The sequence below is a fragment of the Ixodes scapularis genome, unplaced genomic scaffold (genome assembly GCF_016920785.2).
Source record: "Ixodes scapularis isolate PalLabHiFi unplaced genomic scaffold, ASM1692078v2 PGA_scaffold3__209_contigs__length_174095766, whole genome shotgun sequence".
Classification (NCBI taxonomy): domain Eukaryota; kingdom Metazoa; phylum Arthropoda; class Arachnida; order Ixodida; family Ixodidae; genus Ixodes; species Ixodes scapularis.
The window spans coordinates 17,243,287-17,266,849 of NW_024609868.1; the positions used below are offsets into that span (position 1 = coordinate 17,243,287).

The 23,563-nt window shown below is 46.6% G+C and overlaps 1 protein-coding gene across 2 annotated transcripts; it reads right to left on the bottom strand.

The window, feature by feature from the left end:
* Positions 1–132: 132 nt before the first annotated feature.
* LOC120836551 (carboxy-terminal kinesin 2-like) lies at positions 133–13,644 on the bottom strand. Of its 2 annotated transcripts, none has more exons than XM_040205517.3 (9): positions 13,535–13,644; positions 9,362–9,508; positions 8,394–8,519; positions 7,478–7,756; positions 6,486–6,647; positions 5,702–5,840; positions 4,270–4,409; positions 3,299–3,448; positions 133–319 (listed from the first exon to the last, which is right to left on the bottom strand). In XM_040205517.3, the coding sequence occupies exons 1-9, from the start codon at positions 13,640–13,642 to the stop codon at positions 263–265; spliced, it is 1,308 nt and encodes a 435-aa protein (XP_040061451.3). In that variant the 5' UTR covers positions 13,643–13,644; the 3' UTR covers positions 133–262. The 2 variants fall into 2 exon arrangements, with proteins under 2 accessions (XP_040061451.3, XP_042148245.1); XM_042292311.1 differs by lacking the exon at positions 13,535–13,644 and adding an exon at positions 10,281–10,335.
* Between the last annotated feature and the right edge of the window lie 9,919 nt (positions 13,645–23,563).

Below are 23,563 nucleotides of genomic sequence, written 5' to 3' on the forward strand. Positions count from 1 at the left end.
TTTTCGGCTGGCACTCTCGTGCCCCGCGAACGTTTGGTCCCGACGGTACATAACACTCCATAAAATCTATAAAAATATATTATAAATAATAACTGGACTGAACTATAAAAAAAACACTTGTAGGGAAAAAAAAAGGGAGGGGGGGGGGGGGGCAAAAAGGCAACCGTTGTCATCAGACCCCTGTCAAAGTGCTAAATTAAAGACGATTCTTAGGGCATTGCCCGGTTTAGAAAATTATAAAAGGTTAAAGGGCGGGAGGTTATTATTGAGATGGCACCTGCACTGTCCGATGTGCAGTTCCAATGTTGCACTGGGTCACCTACAAACAGAAGAGGAAGACTGTAAGATCCCACAAAAATATTCTACATGGTTTGTGATATTTTCATTTTCACATTCCGGTGCTTCAACTACATTAAACACTGGCGCCTACATCTCTCATGATGTAGACGCAAACTTGACGCAGATGGGCGACGTGTCTGTTTGCTCCTAACTCACAGGTACGGGATTTAGCTTTTTTTTGTCGATTTCATCACTTGCTTAGGTTCATCGCAGTAACTAAAACTTTGATGTCGGTGGCGGAAAGAAGTGACACTGCGGACGTCAGGTGGAGCAACACCGGCATGTCCAACTTCATTTCACGGCCACCCTTGTTGTCAAAATCGAGGTAAAATAAAGTTTTTGTGCAAAGGAACTTTGGAGGAATCAATGCAGCTCATTCTGCCAGTGCTGAACACAACTTCATTAACCGGCACGACATCCGTCAGCTGTGTCGATGCTATCTGAAGCTAATTTGAGTTCTTTGCAACGCCTCAAAAATATTGCCTATAGCAGTTTGCGTAATCAGTGATTTCGTATTAAAAGCTTTAATAAAACACTCCATCATTTGCTTCGCGAAATATTGGATCTATATTTTTAATTCTAATGTTAAACACGAGCAGAAATCGAAACCGAAATTTCGGCTCCGTCTGGCAACATTGGTCTCGGGACGCCAAGAACATGGCTATCACGTGGTGCGAGATGTCACGTGATCCTCTACGCGACGACGGGCGGGATCGGGCGTCAGGCCAAAGTGCCTTCTACACCGCACTCTTCACCACGTTTTGGTGTCAGCAGGGATGGGCAGTATTTCAAATACAAGTATTTGAAATGCGTATTTCAAATACTTTGTGTATTTTTCATTTGTATTTAAATACGAATTGGGTGATGTATTTGACGTGTGTAGTTAAATACTAAAACGTGGGTATTTTACATACAATTGTAATTAAATACAATTTTGTGGGCGAAAATACATCCCTCAAATTTATTGTCACTCTCCAGAGCAGGAACAAAACTACGTTCTGCACCGAATGCAGCGTCTCTTAATCAAGTTTAGTGACTTTGTGATTACGGTGCTATGCTCTGTTTCACCTTATGATGTACCGCAGGAAAGGTTACAAGCGCGAGCTCTTTGCTCTGGGGCACATCTCGACAGCACAAGCTCTCGTGACTTAAGAGCAGCTGCCAACGCTATGCGCTCGCGCTTCTAGCCTTCGCTGCGCTACAACATAGCGTGAAACAAAGTATAGTCCAGGGCAAGAATGGCGACGAAATCGACGTTCACAGGCAGACTGGCTAAATAAGTGCCTGTGACAACTTGTGATGCTTTCCAGCCTGATTTCCATCCACATTTTTGCCTGGAACATTCTAAATGCGCGGGTCGTCCAGATTTTCGTAACTGGTGCGAGTTGCAACAATAAAAAATTCTCTAGCTAGTGCTGCGCGTCTTGGTCGTCTCGGTTCTTTGTTGCTCTATACCAAAATGTAATCGACAAAAAGCTGCTTGAAGAACTGTACTTTTTTCACCTATTACGTCCTAGCTCATTACATTTTTTTAAAATTATATTTCTATTACGTTACTAGAGTCTCGCACACTAACTCCCGAGTGTGCGATGCAAAATTAAAATTAGATACCCACTGGAAAAGTATTTGGAGGAGACCAAATACATTTGGTTTTATCTGTATCTTGTAATTAAATGCTTTTTTGGAAATGTAGATTTGTATTTAAATACATTTTTGGCGAAGTATTTTGTATTTGCATTTCGATACATATTTGCATGTATTTTGCCCACCCCTGCCTGTCAGATATTCGACGACGTCTTCACAACTGCGACATTAGTCTGCGCACGTAGTGTCCGTAGTGTGGAAGAAACTCCGAGGGACTATAATCAAAGAGTGAGACGACGACGGTGGTTATGGCGCGGGGGATGGCAGTAACGGTGGGACCACGGCGTGGCGGCTTGATGGCTCCCAAGAAGCGCGTTGCGCAGGCGCGTTAAGCACGGTCCAAACCAACGCGTCTTTATGCGCGCGTAGGCCATGCGCTTACCGGCAGTTGCGTATTTCGTGGCGTGTTTGGTGGTTAGGACGGTGCTGCTTCGGGCGAGCGGTGAGCATCTGCGCCAGACGGCGAAGAAACGTTCTTATGCGCGCCCGGAAGGCGGACGGAATCAGCGTGACGTCACGAAATCCGCAGTTTCCGGGAGCCGCACGGCCTACGCGCGCAGATCGGTTGGGATCGCGCTTTACGCCAATCACGTGGACACCGCTGAGCGCCGAGAGGAAACGTTGCTGACGCCACCCGTTACGCGGGACCAGAGATTTAAAATAAAGCAAAAGGGGGCAATGTTGATTACGTTAAGCTCAAAGTTGGCTACGACAACGCCATAGCCTTGACTGAGCTGTTGGTTGCGCGTCAATACGACCGCTCGAGACAGTCGATTTTGGCAAATTGGCACGTTGCCAAGTTTGCCGGACCGCTTAAGAAACATTTCGACAAAACTACTACGTCGTAATATTTGGCGTGTGGTCTTCCTAGGTGATACTACGAGACTGCATTGTTTTTTTGAAAAACGAAAATGAAGCGGAGTTGACCTTTAACAAGAACTACGAGTTCTCCACCAATTGAAGCTTTACATGTAGGAATTAACTAATGCCATAGACATTTAATAAAATATGCTATGTCATTGCTTTGGACATAAGATTGTTTTGAGGGAAAGGGGTACAAGGAACCAAGAACATTCTTCAACCTGTACAGTACAGTCGAGCGCGTGTGGGTTGAGGGGCAATTGGTCACAATTCAGTTAAGGAGTTTAAAACTGAATTTTAAAACAGCGATACACCAAGACTCTGACTTGTTTTACCACTTTTTAGCTTAGCACAACCGTCACCTACATCTTGAAGGACTTGGCACCCGATGTACACGGCATGTCACACCTTTGCAAAACCATAGAGAAACGTAACTTCAAAGAAGCATGTATACCATTGTGGCGAAGCGCAGCGAGTTAATTGTCTTTCCCACGTTTTTCTCGCACGGAGAGACGTTTAGCAGCATCAGGGTCTTGCTGTTCCCTCCCAGGCTGTCCATCAAGAGGAAGGTCAGCTTGGAGTTGCGGTATGGCACGTGCTTCGCCTGCAGTCGCCAGGGAAGGAGAACGACCAACGCTCAAAACAACGACCTTACCGCCACACTTACATTACGGTTCACTTAAAAAAAAAAGGACACCCAGAGCAACCCGTCAATGGGTGCGTTAAGTTCACGCCCTATAGTGCACAAGTTTGGTGCTTTATTTCATTTCATTTCATTTATTTATCCTTAAGGGCCCGGGTGGGGCATTACATAAGGGGGGGAGTAGACGAGAACTAAAATACACTTTGACACTTGAAAACGACAAAAATAGGAAAGGGAGAGAGTAAAAATAACAATAGTAAAAAACACAAAGTACTGATATGGTTTAGTCGGGAATGGTTAGTAGTTGTGTAAAGAGACTTCCTGGCGAAACTTTGATAGTAGAGAGAAGCACCATAAAAGACTAACTCAAGCGCTATGTGCACCCCCGTTTTCTTTAAGCATTAGCTTCTCTCTGGCGCTCCCATGATGACAGTTCCGCCTAAATTAAGTTTTGGCTTGTTTCATAACACAGTTGACCAAATAAAGGCAGTCTTTCTCTCCTTCCACATTAGCAGAGAAAATACCGAGTGAAGGAAGCCGCTCATCCTGGACGAGTGTTCTGTGGGAGAGGCTCCTCTTCACTTTACGTTGCAACACACTACGATATAGCAGTATATTCCTATGGGTGATGTTCGCGTCCTAACTGCACTTGGAGCAAGGGAAAACCCTTGAGAGCAGACTTAACGCGCTCATTTTCTTGCAGTTTTTTTTCAAAAATGTTGCCTTTCTGCAGCCAACTCATTTTGAGAAAGGAGGTTGCTTAAAAGAGACAGATTGCCGACCTTCTGGGAGAGTGCCAGGATCACGTTGCCCAGGTTCGAGAGGGAGCGGTTGATGTGCTGAGTCTCCCGGAGCCTGGCACCCTCCGCCTTGGACTCGTCCAGTCGCTCGCTGCCACACAGGTCCACCAGGTTTAGCAGGCCTGCAAACACACATATCAGCATTGAAGATTATTGCTATGTGGCAGCAGACATCAGCAGGCCCCAAACTTCAGCAACTATCTCACCTAATTTGTGGCACTTTTTGGAAAGCATTTCATTTGCAGTGAAAAAGTGTGAACTGCACAATAAAAAAGAAGTCATCTGGAACTGGTTAGACGAATGCTACAAACAGGACGGACGTGCACACTAGTCAACGGGAATAAAAGTTTCAAGAAGCAGTAGTGGTTGCAAGATGGAGATTGTATGAATAATAGAAAAAGAACTGTTGAACTTTGTTTAGCAGCTTTTCTTAGACGCGCTAACAACTTAACAGTTAGGGCAGTTAAACGAAGTTTAATAGCCCCAGAAGGAAGTTGGCTCTGCCAAAAACTAAACACCTTTGTGTACTAGTAAACAAAAACAAAAAAAAAGTGAAAGCCGTTTACAACTCCCTGTAACACCGAATTAGAGCGCAGCTCTTGAGGAGGAGGAGGGAAGGGTACAGGGGGGTGAAGTGACCTGGGGGGTCACGTGACGATGCCGATGATGTCATCAGTGACGTCACTGATGACGTCATCCGTGATGTCACTGATGACGTCATCCGTGATGATGACGATGACGATGCGGATGCCGGTGACGTCATCAGTGACGTCACTGATGACGTCATCAGTGATGATGTCGATGCGGATGCCGGTGAGGTCACCAATGACGTCACTGATGACGTCATCATTGACGATGACGATGCGGACTCCGATGACGTCATCAGCAATGATGACGATGCGGATGTCGGTGACGTCATCAGTGACGTCACCGATGACGATGCCGTCGACGTCATCAGTGATGATGACGATGACGATGCTGATGGCGGTGAGGTCACCAGTGACGTCACTGATGACGTAATCAGTGATGATGACGATGCGGATGCCGGTGACGTCAGTGACGGTCATCGGGGAGGTCACGTGACCTCGGCGGGGGTCACGTGACCCTGGGGGGTGGTCACGTGACCCTGGGGGAGGGGTCACGTGACCTTGGGGGCCACGTGACCTTGGGATGACCTTGGTTACGCCGACGGCGACGCCGCTTAAGCCGGGAACGGGCCCCTAAGAGCTGCACTCTATAAAAACAGCCTCGAAGAAAACATGTTACTGCCTAGTGAGTTAGGCAAACCAGCCATAGCTAGCTATAACGGCGAGGCTGTAACAAAAGAAAAATGAACTGTGCCCACCACTGAAAAGCAGAAGCGAGGCATTTGCGCCTCCCATACATGGTCGACAAGGCAGGGGGGAACACCCACCTCGGCTACCCACACCGGTCCGGCTGTTGGTCCCCGTGATGCGGAGCTGGAAGACCGAGTGAGAGCGGGAGGAGTGCTCGTTGCACTGGGTGGAACCGACAGCCCGATGCTTCCGAGCCCGCCGGAGCAGCTCGTGGATCTACACAGGCGTTGCAGAAGTCCCATCATAAAATCTGCCGTAACTGAGTTCCGACAATAAATATCTCGCGTCTCAGAACCCCATGTCAGACAATGAAGTGACCACAGGGAACTACCCGCTTACTCCTACTAGAAAGCAGTTAGCACACTTTTATGTGCGCTATGCGAGACTAGGCCAGACGTATCAAACCGTCTCTGATTTGTGTTACCGCTAAAGTTGAGAAGCTTTAGAACTGTTTCAGGCAGAGAGACTTAAGCCGCAGTCCATACTGCTAAGGCATCGTACAAAATACGCTGTCTGCGTACACTGTCTGAGGAGCGTTTATTCCGTGTATGGATAGTCATGTTACATTAGTCATACAAAAACTTTCTGCAGACATGTTGAAGCATACATATGCATGAAGCAAACATGCTTTGAACATGCTTGAGGTGTGTCACCAGATAATTCTGACATGTCTGCAGTGATCACCGTCTGTTGAATGATGTATGAGCAGTGTAACTAGGGTTTCAAGGTTCACGAGACTAAATAGAGGAGACTCGCCAACACCAGAGCCTATATCCAAAACAAAATTTGCCAAGCTTCCCTGAAGACCACCAAAAAAACAAACTTCACGGGTGACCTTGGTCAAGCAAAGGCAATACTTGCCTGCTCTGTAGAAGTAACTGTCGTTCTGGTGGCGTTGGTCACCATCGTGGAGCCGTCCTTGTGCTTTATCTGGCAGCTGGCCTGGTTGCTCCGGGGGTGCGTCGACAGGAGATCCCGCACATTCTCGTTGTATATCTCCAGGTACGACGCCACCATCGTAAACTATAGAAGACATACAAGGAACACTTATCAGGTCCTATGCTCCGAACCGTGCAGCTCATTGTAAAGAGCCTGGGAGTAAAGAGTGAAGGATCGTTTGGCTGTGCCAAGATATTCGATAGAGAGTTTTCAGATCACACCAAACTACGGCGTACGCAGGTGTGGAACATTGAACGAAAGCCAAAAGAACGCTTCCCCCACACGTGGCGATCCTGACGACCCAAACCATCATTAGGAGTCCCAATTTGGCCTTACGGTTCCACAAATGCAACAGAAATCCATAAATTGGCCCACCCATATATTCTTCACAATTAATTATGAATTTACATAAAGGAAGGCCCTATTTAAACATGCACGATAACTTTGTGCGCTATACTACGTTCCTCCTCGATATGCACAGCAGAAAATGCTAGAAGGCCAAGCCAATTGCTTGGACACTGCGCTGTTGCACAAGACTTTTGCGTAGCCAAGGTGCATTCTCGCGCAAGAAACTGGTGCTCTTAGCCTTCACTGCAATATCGCTAAAAAAAAAACAAAAAAAAAACGAGGAAAGCATTTGATATCCGAAAGAGAACTAGCAATGCTCGACTGCACTAGGGTTCAAGATGCTTGGTTATGGCGCTTGGGCTTTGCCACACACCGAACAGTGGAAGTTGGACGGAAGTGCATCATTGCCTCGTTTAAATTTTTTTTGGGACTCGTCACCGTTACAACACCGCGGTCAGACACCAACTGTTATGAACACCATGGCGTCACCATCAATATTACATGCCACGGACACGAAAACACACAATACTTGGTCCTACAATTGCTAAGCACGTAGAACCACTTGCCTCCCAGTGCTGGGTCCTCTGGAGCTTCTGCGCAGACATAAAGACCTGCTGGAGGGCCCTGGGGATCAGCCCCAGCTGCGAGTCGTTCGGAGAGCCCAAATCCAGCTCTGGCGGACCCTCCATCGTGAAGGTCTTCCCGGATCCGGTCTGGCCGTAGGCGAAGATGCACACGTTGTAGCCGTCCAGCGCAGACTGTACGACGTGCGCCACCTCTTCGTAGACCTCCGCTTGTGTCGCGGAACCCGGGAAGACCCGGTCGAAGGGGAATGCCATCACCATCTGTTTGGAGAAAGGAAGCTCAACCGGTCGGTCACGCAAATACGGTACTCGGCATTTTTATGGAACATTAGGCTTTGTTTTATCAAAGACGAGCTATAAAGAAATATGAAAAGATGCGGGAGCTCAAGATTGGGGAGTAACTCAACTCAAGTAGGAAAAAACCTGTAAAAAGTTTAAACGAGAGGTGGAAGTCTGTCAGCAACAGGCACTTACACTCTTTCGTGTATTTGATTCATGATCTCAGCACAAGCTTAGCGCACAACTTTTTTGATCTAGGTAACATGATATCAAAACTATCGCATCTTACAACCACTAGTGGCGACTTGGAGGAGCTCCAATTTGTTGCAATGCATGGCTAATAAATGCAGCAAGTGTCATAGAAAGAACTATAGGAATCCAATACTCTGTCTCGGCATAATGCGGAACCTGCCCATAGCAGCTTTATTGAGTATGTCGAGATATACAAAATACTTTCTCCTAGAGATTGCTCTTTGAAATTCTGTCATTTCATACCTTTAGTACCTAGCTGTGCCAGCTCTTTCCCTTCCCCTTTCCCTTTATGTTCACTGGTAGACTGCCCACATTAATAATTGTGTATTCCAGAGATTTCACTACAACATACCACTGGTGCACTCACTTCCGTGTCGGGCTTGACCAGCTCCACAGTCTTCTCGTCTGGGAACGATATGTGACTCGGGCGCTCGCCCTCCCTCTCTTCCGACGTAAGCATCGGCCGCACCCGGCAGAAGACACGTATGTTTCCCTGAGGGGAAACGCAAGATTCCAATATGATGCAATAGTCAGTGTACGCCATGACGAATGCAGATAGTGCACAAAGCTATGCCTCTGCCTCTAACAACAAACGGCCCGGCACGCAAACTGCCCAACAGATTAGCTGAGCGACATTCACGAGGGAACAGCTCTCCGATCGTTACGCTGCAACCACGACGACTCCCGACGCGACAGGTTTACAAAACAAAGATTCAAAAGTTCTCAAACAACTTGCAATAGTGAGCACTCTTCATTACGAGTTACCTGAAGGAATAATCTATGGTGAGGTGCGAACGCTTCTTAACATAAAAGAACCACCCCATTAGTGAAGTCGCTTTCAGAAAACTCACTACATTAGCACCTCAAATACCAATACCAGTATAATTATCTACTGAGAGCCGAAGAGCCTCTTCTTGAGAGCCGAAAAACCCCTTTTATGAACAAGGTCCGCGGAAGAGGACCTTGTAAATAAAAAAGGGAGCGCTTCGGTATGCATCCATGAATGGCCGAGATTTTTGAATATAGTGCTGAAACTAACTTGAGGGTGGAAATTGCTGAAAAAATTCGTGAGCCTGTTGAACTCTGGGCTTCTAGAAACCCAGGGAGAGTACTAGCTATAGAGGTTTCATTCCATCCAGTTTTCTGAGATCACTGATGTGCATCCACTGTTCGTAGAAGGGCGCGTCGAAGTGGATGAAAAATTTATGGTGCTTCATGTGCTGGATTTGTTGCGACAATCTATATCTGCGGAATCGAGCAGGAGCAAAAAAGCTTCATCTCGGCAAAAAACCCTAACCTCATAGCTCGGAGTTATCAAGCCGCAGTGCAACCCACCTTCGATTCCTGCAGCGTGTTATGCAGGTCACGACGTATCATATCGGCGTCCTGCAGCTCCTGGCCCTTCTCTGCCTCCCTTTCCTGGCTCTGACGAAGAGAGTCTGCAAGCTGTGCACATTTCTCTTGCTCGTCTTGAAGCAGCAACTGCAAGCAGACGCATCTCATCAGCACAGTGGTTGCACCACTACGGGGCAGTGACACGCACGGAAGAAACTACAGATTTGTAGCAAACACCCGTGGAGGCAGAGTGAACGAGAAGAGGCATCAAGAAAACTGCTCCGAGTGTATCACGAGCATCCACACCTTGACTGCGACAATGTTACGAGGGCCTCAAATACCAAACCCATGTTTGTGGGCTTTATGGCGCAAGAGCTACGGGGCCCATCCTGCACCAAACTAAATTTTAAAGATTAAACCAATGTAGCTAATATGTAAAAAAAAACTTTCTATTTATGTAGGATAAGATCTCGTATATGAGGCCTGAATTGGCAATAAAGGGTAAGACACTGTCAAATGGGATGAGAGGATAATCTGAGTAAAAGGGTGGGATCGAATGTAATTTGGAAGCGAAAAAATTCAGAAAATAGAAACGACGTTTGGTGTCGAAATCTGAACAGACCCATAGAACATTTATCAGGGCAATATCATCACCTCAGTGCTCAAAACTGGATGAACCTCTCTACAATGAAGATGCTTGTGAGATGTAAGAGTGGCCAATGCGAAAATAACATAACAAAACTTTATGAAATCGGTTTCTGCGAGTGAAGAGCTCTCCAACAGCCCAAGGGCTTTGTTAAATAAAGTTTGTTTTTACATTGCATTTTCCACTCCGACTGCCGTACACGGAGACATGATGACTTTATTAGAGGTTGGATGTCTTGGTAAGGCCAACTGGCGTGGGATGGTGGAATATTACCCGAGGATGTGGCGAGTCTGTTTTCCTCTTCATTTCCTTTTATTTTCATGTGACTGGAAACCTAACAAAATTGTATTTTGAGAGCTCCGTGCATATCATTATTAAGTTTATTTCTCAGTTGCTGCACAAGCATATTTTTAGAAACTTTTAAGCAGCATAGTGCAATAATATTACTTTGGGAGTCTACAAATAAGACTGCTTGCTTTATTCTAGCCTGGAGAATTTAATCTATAGCCACAGAAATTGCATAAAGTTATTATGTGAATATACTTGCACAGGTATTCAGAGGTTTCACTCCTGAAAATCGAATTAGAATGCACGGCACTGCCAACGAATGATGAAGTCTTAGCTATATTTGTGTAGAAATGGCCATGACCTTCATATTTCTTCTCTAGCTCAGATGATTACTGCTGAATGACAAGGATTGAAAAACTATGAATACTAAACTTAGTAAAGGTCCGGTCCCAGACAACTGGCAATATGTCCCAGGGGGCAACACAGTGTACATTCTGCAAGAGGTTAGCATCGTTCAGGCAAATGTAAAATAAGGAACAGAAGCGTTGGACATGAAAACTGAAGGACCTCACAAGACTGCTTGTTTTCAAAAAGGCGACAAAATCTAGATCCTTGTAAAGAATGGAAAGTCGGATGATTACGGGTGATTGCGTGTTTTGTCGAAAAATATTATGCAATGCAGCATACGGTGACGGATTTTATAACCATGGTGGTCTTGGAGGATCTCATACCTGCATGCCGTATTGTAGGCCCTCTCCAAGTAAAAAAAGACTGCTTATTTACGAATGCTTCACGTATGACTTTCTATGCGCACCAAATGGTCCAAGGTCGATAGTCCTTGGCGGAAGCCACACTGGTTTATATGCAACATTCTATTTTCCAGTATGTACATATGTGTTTATCAGTCTTTCTGTTTTTCCAAGGCAGCTGGTTTGAAACAATTGGACGGAAACTAGAAGGTAGAGAGGGATCTCTACCAGGCTTCAGGAGAGGTATAATGTGTGCTTGGTTCCAAGCCACAATAAAACACGCCCTTTCCTACAAAAAACCGAAGAAATGAAGGAATTTGAGGGATTCAGGAGAGAGGTTAAGCAGCATTTCGTAATGCAGTCCATCAGGTCCAGGAGCAGATAGCTTTTTGACGTGAAGGGCCATCTAGCTCACTGTGTAAAAGGCTGATTTTATGATGCCGTGTTTGAACCAGTTGTAATTATATTGCGTTGCTTTGCACGGTATTTAAAGGACTTGAAAGAATTAATATAGCTAGAGAAGCAGGACAGAATAAAACTACTCCCAAAGAACATTAGCCAATTTTCTCCATGATGCAGTGGAAGGGTTGAAATTGGATATTGAACTCGGCAGTCCCCTTTAATTTTCCGGAATCTAGCCCAGACCTGTTTAGCGGGAAAAAACTGTTCAAAGAAAACAGTTTTCCTCCAGGTTTTCCGTTTCGCTTGCTTACGAGTCCACCGTGCTCTTGCTTCGTTTTTTAAACTCCACCAGGTTTCTCAAGGTGGAATACCTCCTGAACTTTTCTCATGCCCTATTTTGCTTTTCGCGTAGAGGCACATCACTTATTTAACCAAGGTTGGCCCTTACGGTGCAAAATACCGGTAGTTTGTGGAATTGACTGCTGAGCAGCGTTTATTATCTGCTTTGTCACATACAATGTGGCCTCATACGAAGTCATGGAGGAAAACACTGATGTATCCAGCGTGGAGTTCAACTAAAAGACACCAATCTGCCTTGTCCAACTTCCACCGAGGCATTCTTTCTGAAAAGGTTGGAAGACAAATGTCCCTTTCTAAAACAATAGAAAAGTGGTCACTCCCAAAAGCGTTATTAAGAACCTGCCAAGAAAAACAAGGCAGTAATGAAGGTGATTCAATAGTTAAATCGATATATGCAAATGAATTGTGAGCTGAACTAAAAAAAAAAAACATGTAGACTTTTCCATTAAAAAGACACAGTTGAGATGATAATAACCGTTAAATTACTCTGCCTCTAGAGTCGAGACGAGTGCCACACATTAAAATCACCTAAAAGTAGAAAGGGTTGATAAAGTTGTTCCACAAGTCCCTGGAGCTCAGAGAGAAGCAGGAGGACATTTGGAGGCAAATAAATAGGAACAACCGTTATAAGGCGGTCGAAAACAAGGCATACCGCTACAGCTTCTAGTAGTGTGCGGAGTGGGACCTCAGAGCAGGCAACCCTGCTAACACAATTACTGCCAAGCCCCCGAAATCGGAATTTAAACAATCTTTACGAAAAACTTGAAGCCTCCTTAAAATCTGGGCATGTTGAGCATGAAGATGGGTATCTTGTAAAGCAAGGGCAATATGCCGAAAATCGTACAAAATAATTAATGTCCTCAATATATGGTAAAAGACCGCGACAGTTCCACTGCATAAAATGTAACTTCTTTATTTATCTAAAAGGTAAAATGTGAACTTAAAATTTAAGAGGCCATGAAAACATCGAGAATATTAAAATAACGGTTAGTTAAAAAAGACCACTGTTTTTTTTTTTGAGCCTCGGAGTCTGCCATTCCATGTCATCCTGGTCGGATTCAAGAGCGGATGACTTAGAGCCCTCATTTATCGACTGCGCTTGTGGAGAGAACACCTATCAAACCGAGGCTACTTAAAACAGGAAATGAAAAGCATTGCATGCGAGTCCCATGGCAATGTAACGGATGTTGCTCTTGAAGGTGGATCGTTTGTGTCCGTTTTTCACGACGTGAAAAATCACTCGAATATATTCAGTGTGCAGCCAAGTCATGGCAAAAATTACGCTCTAGTCACATAAATTCGCCCTATAGACGGAAGGCAATTCATTCAACCCATTTTTTTTAATATCTTGAAAATGCCCTAAAACAGGGACTGAAAAAAAAAAAAATCTTTTCGTATTGAGCGAACTCCCAATAATCTTGAGTGAATAAAATTCACTCCCCCGTCTTAATATTTGTACAATTACAATTTAAAACGGTGCAAGTATTTGTAATGATACAATACACTCAGTAGGAAGCGGTCAGCTCAGTCATGTTAAAATAACACCCTTAACCAGAAGCAATGAAGCAAAGAAGAGCGTCTGGGTGTGTGAGGAATCATAATTCTCGAGTAAGCGATGACAGAAATGAAACCTCCAGGGGCATTTCTTGACATTAGTACATTTCCGAGACAGAATACCTCGGGTACTCGGCAAAACAACCCGCAAGCAGAAAAATTGAGATCTCAGACCTGCATTGCCGAGTGTTCCACCTGTAGCCCTGCATAGTTCCCGGTAAGGTCAAACACCATCTCCTGTAGGGACTGCTTCTCCCTCTGGCAGAACCCGAACTTGGTCATGGTGCTCTCCAGTTTAGGGGTTAACTCTGCCACCTCGTTCGTCTTGAGCCTGCCAAGATAAAAAGGACAGACACCTCCGACATTGTACAACTACACCATTGTGTTCCACATTCCTTCACATTAGCGATTCATTGCACTGTTGGACATAGTTATTTTTGACAGTGTCACAAGCTCAGAGGCAGATAACCAGGATCAGGGGAAAAACGGAACATCAGCTTATTACTTTGTTCTTCGCATGCCTTAAGGCAACAAAGTGCACTGGGTAGGGAAGTTGAACGAGATGCGTATTATTTCATCGTGAAGTAAAGTCGGATTTCACTCCTTTCGATAAAAACGGCGTTAAATTGCTGCAGCTGTATTCAACGTACCGAATTTTACCAAGATTGTGGAAGCATATAAATAAATGACAGAAACTGGGGCCTTCCCAAGTGTCACTACCGGGAATGAACTTTTCTCTATTACAAAGGGACCTTTTACAACAGCAACATTAGCACACACAGTGAAATTATAAGAGCGGAGCCTGTCCATTAAGCACTTTCGAATTCTTACCTGAGATGTTCCTTGAGGGAGTCGTTCTCGAGGGTCAGACTCTTGACCTGCTCTAGCTGCACTTGCAGCTCCGTGTTGTCCCTCAGGAGCACCTCCACCTGAAGTCAGAGGGGAGACAAGACTTGTAAGGCAGCACACAGAAAATTGATGTGGAAGTCTAGTTACAATGGGCAAACAGCCACAGACAAGCAAGGTGTACAAGGTCGAGTACCGAAAGATGAGCCCTTCAATCTTCTGGAAAAGACGCATCTATCGGGTCAAGGAAAGAGGCGTTACTCAATTAAGAATTAAAACCTTGAGACAACGAAACAAAAAAGGGCCCTTTTTGTTCTCTTGTCTCAGGTTTTAATTCTTGAAACCCTTTTAAAGAAAAGAATTAACCAAAATGTCTCAAATAAGCCCTTTGTTTTTGTTAAAACTTTTTAATCAAAATGTTTTAATTAACCAAAAGGCCTCAGATGAGCCATTTTTGTTTCCTTGTCTCAAGGTTTTAATTCATAATTATGATTGTTCACCAGCTGACCTGAGTTTTGACTATTATTTCAACTTTTCCCAAGTTTGAGCAATAATGGCTAAAGGTTAAATCTCCAGTGAAAATGCTGTCATTCCGCATTCTGCATTTAGGCAAGTTTGGAGCTTTAGCCTTCACGGGAACAAAACAAAAAGAAAATCGCCCGAAATGAGAAAGACGAAGAGTCGACAGCGAAAGAAGCATAACTAAAAGTCGCGCAACAAATTAAATGTTGCCACGCTAGGTGAATATTGTTTTAACAACGAGCCTGCTTCATCCAGTTGGCATCATTCCCGATTTGAACGGATCGAATATTGAAGAATAGAATGCACTAATAGAATCCCGAAATGCTCAGAACCTCAATAAGATATGAAAGTTTAAGCACATGCTTCAGCAAACTGGAGTCAACTCCCGACTCAACTGTGTGTCAGAATCACCACCTACACTGCGTTCACTCTTAAGCTCAGACCGCAGCCAAGCCACAAGTGTGAACTAGCCAATGCCCCTTGCTTTGAGGCATGTTTTTGTAGAGCGAACGCTCATCCTGCGGAAAAACGTTTCCAAGACGATCTTGTGCTCTCACACTTGTGGCCTTGACTGCAGTCTCAGCTCAAGAGTAAACAAAGTACAGTATGTGCATCATTGTTCATAAGGTCCGTAGGCTTCCGCACTCTTTATCTTATCGATACAGGGGTAGGTTTTCTGCACCAATAATCAATGGAAATGGGAGTTCCCCAAAATATAAAAGCTAAAGTACCCCCGGAAAAGTACAGCATAACGGAAAGTCACCAATATGCTACCAACCTGCAGTTCTTTTTCCTTGTGAAGGATCTGCAGCTCGTGCTTGTCCTCGGCCAGAGAGCTTACCAGCTCCGTCAAGTCCTTGATCGTCCCCTGTAGGTCCCACGGCTTGCGTTTGCCCGCTACAGACGGTGCCGGGGCGGCAGAGCTGCCGGAGCCTTCTATCTCAGGAGCCGAGGGGGCTACGGATATCCCTCTGTGCTTGGTAGCCAAGGAAACGACGTTGGAGCTTGAAGCACCGGCCTTGAGGGCTGCATAAGCAACAAGGGCTGCTGTTCAACATCTTGCAGCTGAAGAACTGTTTACGCTTTTCTGCATTTCACCAATTAATAAAAAATATCGGTTTACGACGTTCTGGTATGAAAATGTGAGCTCGTGCTCAAGTGAGCACGGGCACTCCCTCTTTCAAAGAAGCTAGATCCTGCCGACTCTACTGAGCTTCGGTGACCTAGATCGATCGACCCCCCCCCCCCCCCCCCCCCCCCCCCCAACTTTAAATGTCCCTTTTGTACCCAATGCTGCTCACATTTAACCCCCAAGTCCGCTCAAAGAAGCTTCGCTCTTCTTTCTATTAAATGCAGCTGTTTTACCCTGGGGATCCTCATACAGTTTTCTACTAGACGGCACCAGTTATTTCTATTTCGAGCATGGTGGATTACAAGAGGCACTGGCACTATGGTGCCGGAAACGCGTCTCCAACTGGTGTTTACCGCGTCCAAAAAAGTGTTATCTTGATTTCCGTCTCATGACGTCATAGAAGTGTCATGCTGTCTCCGACCGCGATTCTGGCGGTGTCACAGCAGCGGGGGTGGATGTGGCAGACGCCTGTCGGTGTAGGTCGCTTTCCAGCTTGACAGTCCACAGAAGCTTCGGCTACCACTAGTTGGCACGCCGCAATGGCAGCAAAACTCGCAATTGCTTGAGCTTTTTGCCGGAACTTCTGCTGCCAGCTGGCAGCCATGAAGATCGGGACATCCGACAGCATGACGGTCGTGCTTTTCTGACATTTGTTGCCACTTCGAGACCAATTTCGATGCATAGGTGGAGTAGGACGCTATAACACCAGTCGGAGACTTGTTCAGGACAGCGCACTGTCACGAGGGTGTGGCTCTCGTCTGGCAAATTTTCAAGCACAGAATGAGACGATTTATTCTAGATTACAGGTGTTACGGTTGGTTCAGCATTTCTGGCAGATTCAGGTTCTAATAGTGGTCATGATTAGGTATGTACTAGCATAAAAGATAACTGACCATCTTTTGTTTGAAGATGAAGCTGAATTCTTTGCAAGCGGAACAATTTGCAACATTAAAATGTCTGTTCTAGATACCCTTACGCACACGCACCATTTCTCCTGTTTACACAGAGTAGCTTCTTATCTTTCTGATGTTGGACATTCAGACATATATCATCCTCCAATGCCAATGGTACCCTATTGCAGTCAACATGCCAGCTCAGAGAAAAACAGACATGCCATTGCATTAAAATGCGAGCTGCGATTACCCCTGGACCTACTGCTCGGGAGGGTGCCTAAAGAATGCAAGGGCACCCTTGATATCTGCAAACGAGACTCGCCACACGTCAAACCGATCAGAAACGGCTTGGAATCTATAAAGTACCTCAGGTGCAAGCGCGTCTTAGCCCTACACTTACAGCAGTAAAGATGCGCACTGACCATTCCTGGGTGACGCCAGTTTCAGTGGGGCTCTGCTGACCGGGCAGGCGGATCTCGATCGCCGGAGGAGCTTCTTGGCGACCATTACTTGTTTTGCCTCAGTGGCGGCTGAGCTAGCAGCAACCGCCCCCTGTAGCTTTGGCTGAAGGTCAGGTGGCATTGCCTAAATGGGGAAATACGTTATATATATTCTAACTTCCAGGCCATCACTGAGTTACAGGTGAGAATGCTGCCGTTGTCCGTGCAATGATTGGTGGTATTCTCCTACCCAGCAGGGGTAGGAGAATACTTTATGGAAGAAGCTTGCCCCAAATTATTCCGAACTTTGAGAGATTGTAGAGTGGTTGATGAAGATAAAACTACCAAGGCCCCCCCCCCCCCCCCCCCCCCGCCCCCCTCTAGCCAAGATATAAAAAAATGCATGTTTGATTATGTTGACAGAAATTGATAAGCACAAAATGCTTGATGGCCTTGCACTTATTGGCGTTAGTCTGCGGGGTGGGGTCTCCTGTGAAGGCTCTTCCTGTTGCTTCTGACACTTCTTAAATTTTCGATAAGCTCTCCTCTCTTTCCACCGTGCCTTCGCAGCCATGGCTATACGGTGGAAGAGAGGCGTCTGAACTGCACCGCTTCGCTGCAAAGCAAGTGTGTCGTGGGCAAATGCTGTCCCTCGCTAGCTCAGTCGATAATGTACATGGCTCACAATCTCAAGGTGGCGCGTTTAAATTCTGCCGGGGGACTGAAGTCTTTCATATGGTTCCCTATGGGCGTAACGCTTTCAGTGTCTGTTTTTAGTTACAGCCAAGCGTTACAGATGCATTAAATTCAAATTTGAGGGCTTTACATGGCCAACTAACAAAGGGTTATCTGGCACACCCAAGTGGAGTACTAAGGATTAACTACGACCATTTGGGGAGATTTTGAAGCTTGCAGGTGAAATACGGGGTACACAGCACCTTCTCCAGAACAGGTCTCAATCAGATTGTGGAACTCGCCACCAGGTTATTTATAGGCTGAAACCTTACCTAGGTGCCATCGTGGCAGCTCACATTCCACCGACACCTATACGAGTGGCGTGTGTTAAAGAGACGATTGTTTCCAACAATTATTTTCATAATGAACAAATTAGCAGTTTGTTTTAATTGGCATTTTATGCAACTAGCCACTTTTTTAGCAGGACGGATATATACTATAGTGGAGAAGGCAGAACCCGGAGATCAAATTAATGCAAGTTAACAAGAATGACCTCTAACTTTTTTAAAAGAACAACACCGTCTCACCAGCGTCTCCTTGAGACTCTCCGAACGCTTCAAACTAGGACAGTCCAGACGATTTGTGCGGGTCGGTGCCCTCAACATCCTTTTCGGGATTGCTCCAGAAAGGGGCTGAAATGGGGTAGAGAAACAAGGATGCTGGAAGTTAATTTCAATATTCAAGCAATCCTAGCCTCCACATGGAACAGATCAACTTTGCAACAGGACAAGGTCAGTGTTGGATAAAGTACAATCGGCCTCAAATGAAATGCGAACAGCGGAGCGCGTGGCCGTCGGTACATGCTGCGCCTCCTGGATACCCCTTGAAACTAATAAAACTTTAGGTTGGAGACTAGAGCGCTGCGAGGGTGTGCCTCCTATTCCGACGTGTTTGACCCTCGCCCAGCATAACGCAAGCTTCGACGCTGCGCCGGTGGTCCGCTGGAAGTTCCGCCGCAGTCACTCTCGTTGGCTTGGCATGAGCCATGCGAAGAAGCTCGCCGTTCGCAGTAGGGCCAGGCTGCTTGCCCACGGACGCGCGTAACTTGCGCGCGCGTCCGGGGGGGCATTACCGCAGCGTCACGCTCACTTTTTTAGCTGTTGTCTTTTTTTTTTTTGTTGCTTAATACCCGTTGTAATGTTTTGTTAACAGTATAGCAAAAAATGTGCGAAATTCGAAACAAAATAACAAGGAGGGTCCAGGACGTCTGCTCACGCCTAAGTGAAGTCCATTCCCTGGCAAACTTATGTATCGGCTCCCGGCGCTCGCCCTGTCTCCTCTAGTTATCGTGTCTCGTCTGCGGCGCTAGGATTGCCAAAATTCAGGTCTGCCAGCTTCCGCATTCACCAAACATTTTAAGGAAATGCAGTAACTTTATCATTGAAATTTTGCAGGCAGGCAGAATATCGTTCAGCGAGCTGAATAAATTGTCAGCTATGTGTCAGAAGTGAAATAGAAGTTAAAGCAGTTCATTAGTGCACGAAAGATTTGTGAAGCTTGATTGACGCCATTTATTAAAAACCACGCAGACGTCATGGTGAAGTACCTAGAGCGCATGACTCCTGCAAAATAGTGAAACAGCGTGGACGGGAAATAGCCTAGTCATTGCTAGGGAGAATTTGTCCAAACATAAAGAATGAAAAACAAGGGAACACGAATGCTACAACGAGCAAAGGCTGACGCGATAGGCAGCAGTAGCTGCCTGTCACAAGCCGGTAGTCTCGCTGACTTGCTGTTTCACGCCGCAATAAGGCGCTGATATACTGGCCGGTCGACGTTCGCGCGATATTGTTAAAAAATCCGGAAGCTGTACTTCAAGCAAAGTAGTAAGTACACGGGGTACATTGTACTTGAAGTAAAGTACTATATATACGATGCACAGCTGCAACGGAAAAGTAGTAGCACAACTGACCGACGACCGGAGCGGCGAAATCGCGAGACGCGGCGCTATTGTTCCCGAGCGCGCCGATAACGAGAATGACAGTCACGTTCCATATCTCATCACAGGGGTGGCCGACAGAAAGCAGCCCATCCAAAAGCCCGCATTTTAAATGCGAACTTCTCCCTCAATTTTGTTCCGGCCACCCCCACGTTGAGACATGCAACGTGACTTGCACTCTCGCTATCGGCGCGCTCGGGAACAATAGCGCCGCGTGTCGCGATTTTGCCGCTTCGGTCATCAGTCCCATGTGCTCTTTTTTCATTGCAGCTGTACAGTCTCCTGCAATTTGAAAGACCTTTTGGGGAGCGCGTGGCCAAGCCAATGGCGCAGCCACGCGCGCGGGCGCGTAGCGCTATTTTACCCTGAGGGAAGAACTCACTCGAGGCTCAGCTAAAGCACAACGCGCACTTATCAGTTTTTTATTTCGTTTTCGCGGCGGAGAGCAGCTCGTCAGTCATATCACAGCCATGTCCTACTAAGGCCACACTGGGCCTGAGCCAAAAAGATTCTGCAATTAAAGCGCGAGATCTGTGCCAACCTTTTTACGAATGAATGCGCTCTTGAACGCATTTCATCTTATAAATAGGACTCGGGTATAACCTTAATATTTGTTTATTTGGCGGTGTCTGTTCTGACATTTTACACCAGATGAAACTGATAAAAACAAGTGATTATGCTTGTTTCGAGACTTCGTGACCATAGCTCTTCACATGACGCTGCTGAAGCGCGCTGTTCCGCTAAACCCCGGCATGACCGGTTGAGCCCCGAGTGAATGTCCTCCCCTCGAAACCGAATGGAACCGCCCGGAGTGCACGCCGCGCCCCCGCTAGCCACATGCTCTGAGGGGGTTTTTCATATTGCAGGAAACTGAACTTTGAAAGTAAACGTAAGTGGAGAATATTAAAGTCAAGTGGCTTCAGAGTTGAAAGCACCCTGATAAGAGGTTTTCAGACGCTCGTTTTCGAGTGCATTTCGGCGCCGAAGTTTTTTTGAGGCCGCGTTTGCTCTTGGAAACTGCTTATGAAGTACCCAGCACACTTAGCTGCTGTGTTTCCGTGAAGTTGTTTGCAGCACAATTTTATAACAGACAAGCAGGTCTTTCTGTACGCAGACGGCAGCGACATGGTTACGGTGTTAGCAAACACGCACAGGCTCTGAAAACTATTCGAAGCTATAGGTAAGGAGCCTTCGTCATTACGTTTACTTGTTGGTACCAGAAGAAAGAGAAACTGCATCTTCCACACCGCAAACCAACAATTCACAGAACGTAGCTCAAGGGAACAATGTCGACAAGGTTACGAAGCAAACTAAAGGGCAGCTATTAAGCGCAAGAAAAAAAAAAAAAAAAGGAAATGGGAATTCACAGTACTTACTTTGCTCTGGGTGCTCGGAGTAATTCTAGGCGGACCGCTTGAGCTGCCAGCTACAAGATGAAACATGTCTGCGTCAGTTACGCCCGGCAAACGCAAGCGCTCCCAGCCTTTTTGTAGCAGTTTTGAAACGATGTTTTGTTAGCTTGTCCCACTCGAACATGTGAGGCGTTTGACACAATGCTAAAAGCCGAATTCAGGGAAGCGGGGGGGCTTGCGTCTCGAAGAAAAATGGTGGCATATCTCGAGACATGTGAAGCCGCAATACTTACAGGCACTCATCCTGCTCAGCGCAGAATACGCAGATGAAAGTGTGTACGGTGCAGAACGGCGACCTGCAGGGCACGCGGCACAGCTGAGGCTAACCAGAGGTTGACCAGCACTGAAGAACGCCTTTGGGAATTTGGGAATGCGAAATCGTTTGAATACGCGGACAAGCGCCTTATGAGAGTTTTGATTGGCTGAATGTTTTGAGCGGTTTCGAGAGTATGTCTGAACCTATCTTTTTTTTTTTTAACATTTTTTTATCTATTAATGCGATAGCGTTCTTTATCTACTTCACCCGGTTTTCGCGACACGGTATCTGGCTTCGAATGCGCCGGGCGTATGCGCGGCGTATGCATATGCGGACGTCGTGCATGCTCGACGTCGCCATAGAGGTCGTCCTTGAGGTCGCCCTAGACGTCGCCATAGAGGTCGTCCTTGAGGTCGCCCTAGTCGTCGCCATAGAGGTCGTCCTTGAGGTCGCCCTAGACGTCGCCATAGAGGTCGTCCTTGAGGTCGCCCTAGACGTCGCCATAAAGGTCATCCTTGAGGTCGCCCTAGACGTCGCCATAGAGGTCGTCCTTAAGGTCGCCCTAGACGTCGCCATAGAGGTCGTCCTTGAGGTCGCCCTAGACGTCGCCGTAGAGGTCGTCCTTGAGGTCGCCCGTCGTCGCCATAGAGGTCGTCCTTGAGGTCGCCCTAGTCGTCGCCATAGAGATCGTCCTTGAGGTCGCCCTAGACGTCGCCATAGAGGTCGTCCTTGAGGTCGCCCTAGACGTCGCCATAGAGGTCGTCCTTGAGGTCGCCCTAGTCGTCGCCATGGAGGTCGTCCTTGAGGTCGCCCTAGACGTCGCCATAGAGGTCGTCCTTGAGGTCGCCCTAGACGTCGCCATAAAGGTCGTCCTTGAGGTCGCCCTAGACGTCGCCATAGAGGTCGTCCTTAAGGTCGCCCTAGACGTCGCCATAGAGGTCGTCCTTGAGGTCGCCCTAGACGTCGCCGTAGAGGTCGTCCTTGAGGTCGCCCTAGTCGTCGCCATAGAGGTCGTCCTTGAGGTCGCCCTATACGTCGCCATAGAGGTCGTCCTTGAGGTCGCCCTAGACGTCGCCATAGAGGTCGTCCTTGAGGTCGCCCTAGTCGCCATAGAGGTCGTCCTTGAGGTCGCCCTAGACGTCGCCATAGAGGTCGTCCTTGAGGTCACCCTAGACGTCGCCATAAAGGTCGTCCTTGAGGTCGCCCTAGACGTTGCCATAGAGGTCGTGCTTGAGGTCGCCCTAGACGTCGCCATAGAGGTCGTCCTTGAGGTCGCCTTAGACGTCGCCGTAGAGGTCGTCCTTGAGGTCGCCCTAGACGTCGCCATAGAGGTCGTCCTTGAGGTCGCCCTAGACCTCGTCTTTGTCGTCGTTCTTGAAGTCGTCCTAGAGGTCGTCCTAGATATCGGCCTGGACGTCGTCTTTGACGTTGTCCTCAAGAACGTCGTCCTCGGCGTCGCCCTAGGAACAGATAAGCCGGCACCACGCATGCGCGGAGCGGCAGTACGCACAGATTTACATTTACGCCTAGAGCCACTAAATGAGCTACGCTTAGAGTATCGGAACTCTGTTTCCCGATATTGTTGTGGGCGCCGTCATCCTGGTGTTTGTGCAAAGCAGACGCAACTGCCGATTCTCACGATTCAAAAGTGCGACTTCCTCAGTGTTATGTTCGGTGTTAGAAAGCTCATGTAATATTGCTCTGCTCTGTCGCGAACTGTTTAAACATTTGTGGAGGACGGACAAGCGTATTCTGTGATTGTAGATAAAGCTTCAGATAACTGGCAACCATGATTTTAACCCACAAAATGAGTAAGGGTTGTTATTTTGAAGCTTAGCTGGTTTAGCCCAAGCTATGAAGCAATTATCAGTTTGAGTTGAGCTTATTGGTACAGGTCAAATTATTATGGAGAAACAACTCGAACATCAAACGATTACACAGAGATAGGACAAAACACACACACAAAGCTGCAATGATGGTGGGGAAACAACTTGAACATTAAACGATTACAGAGACGAAGCAATCACT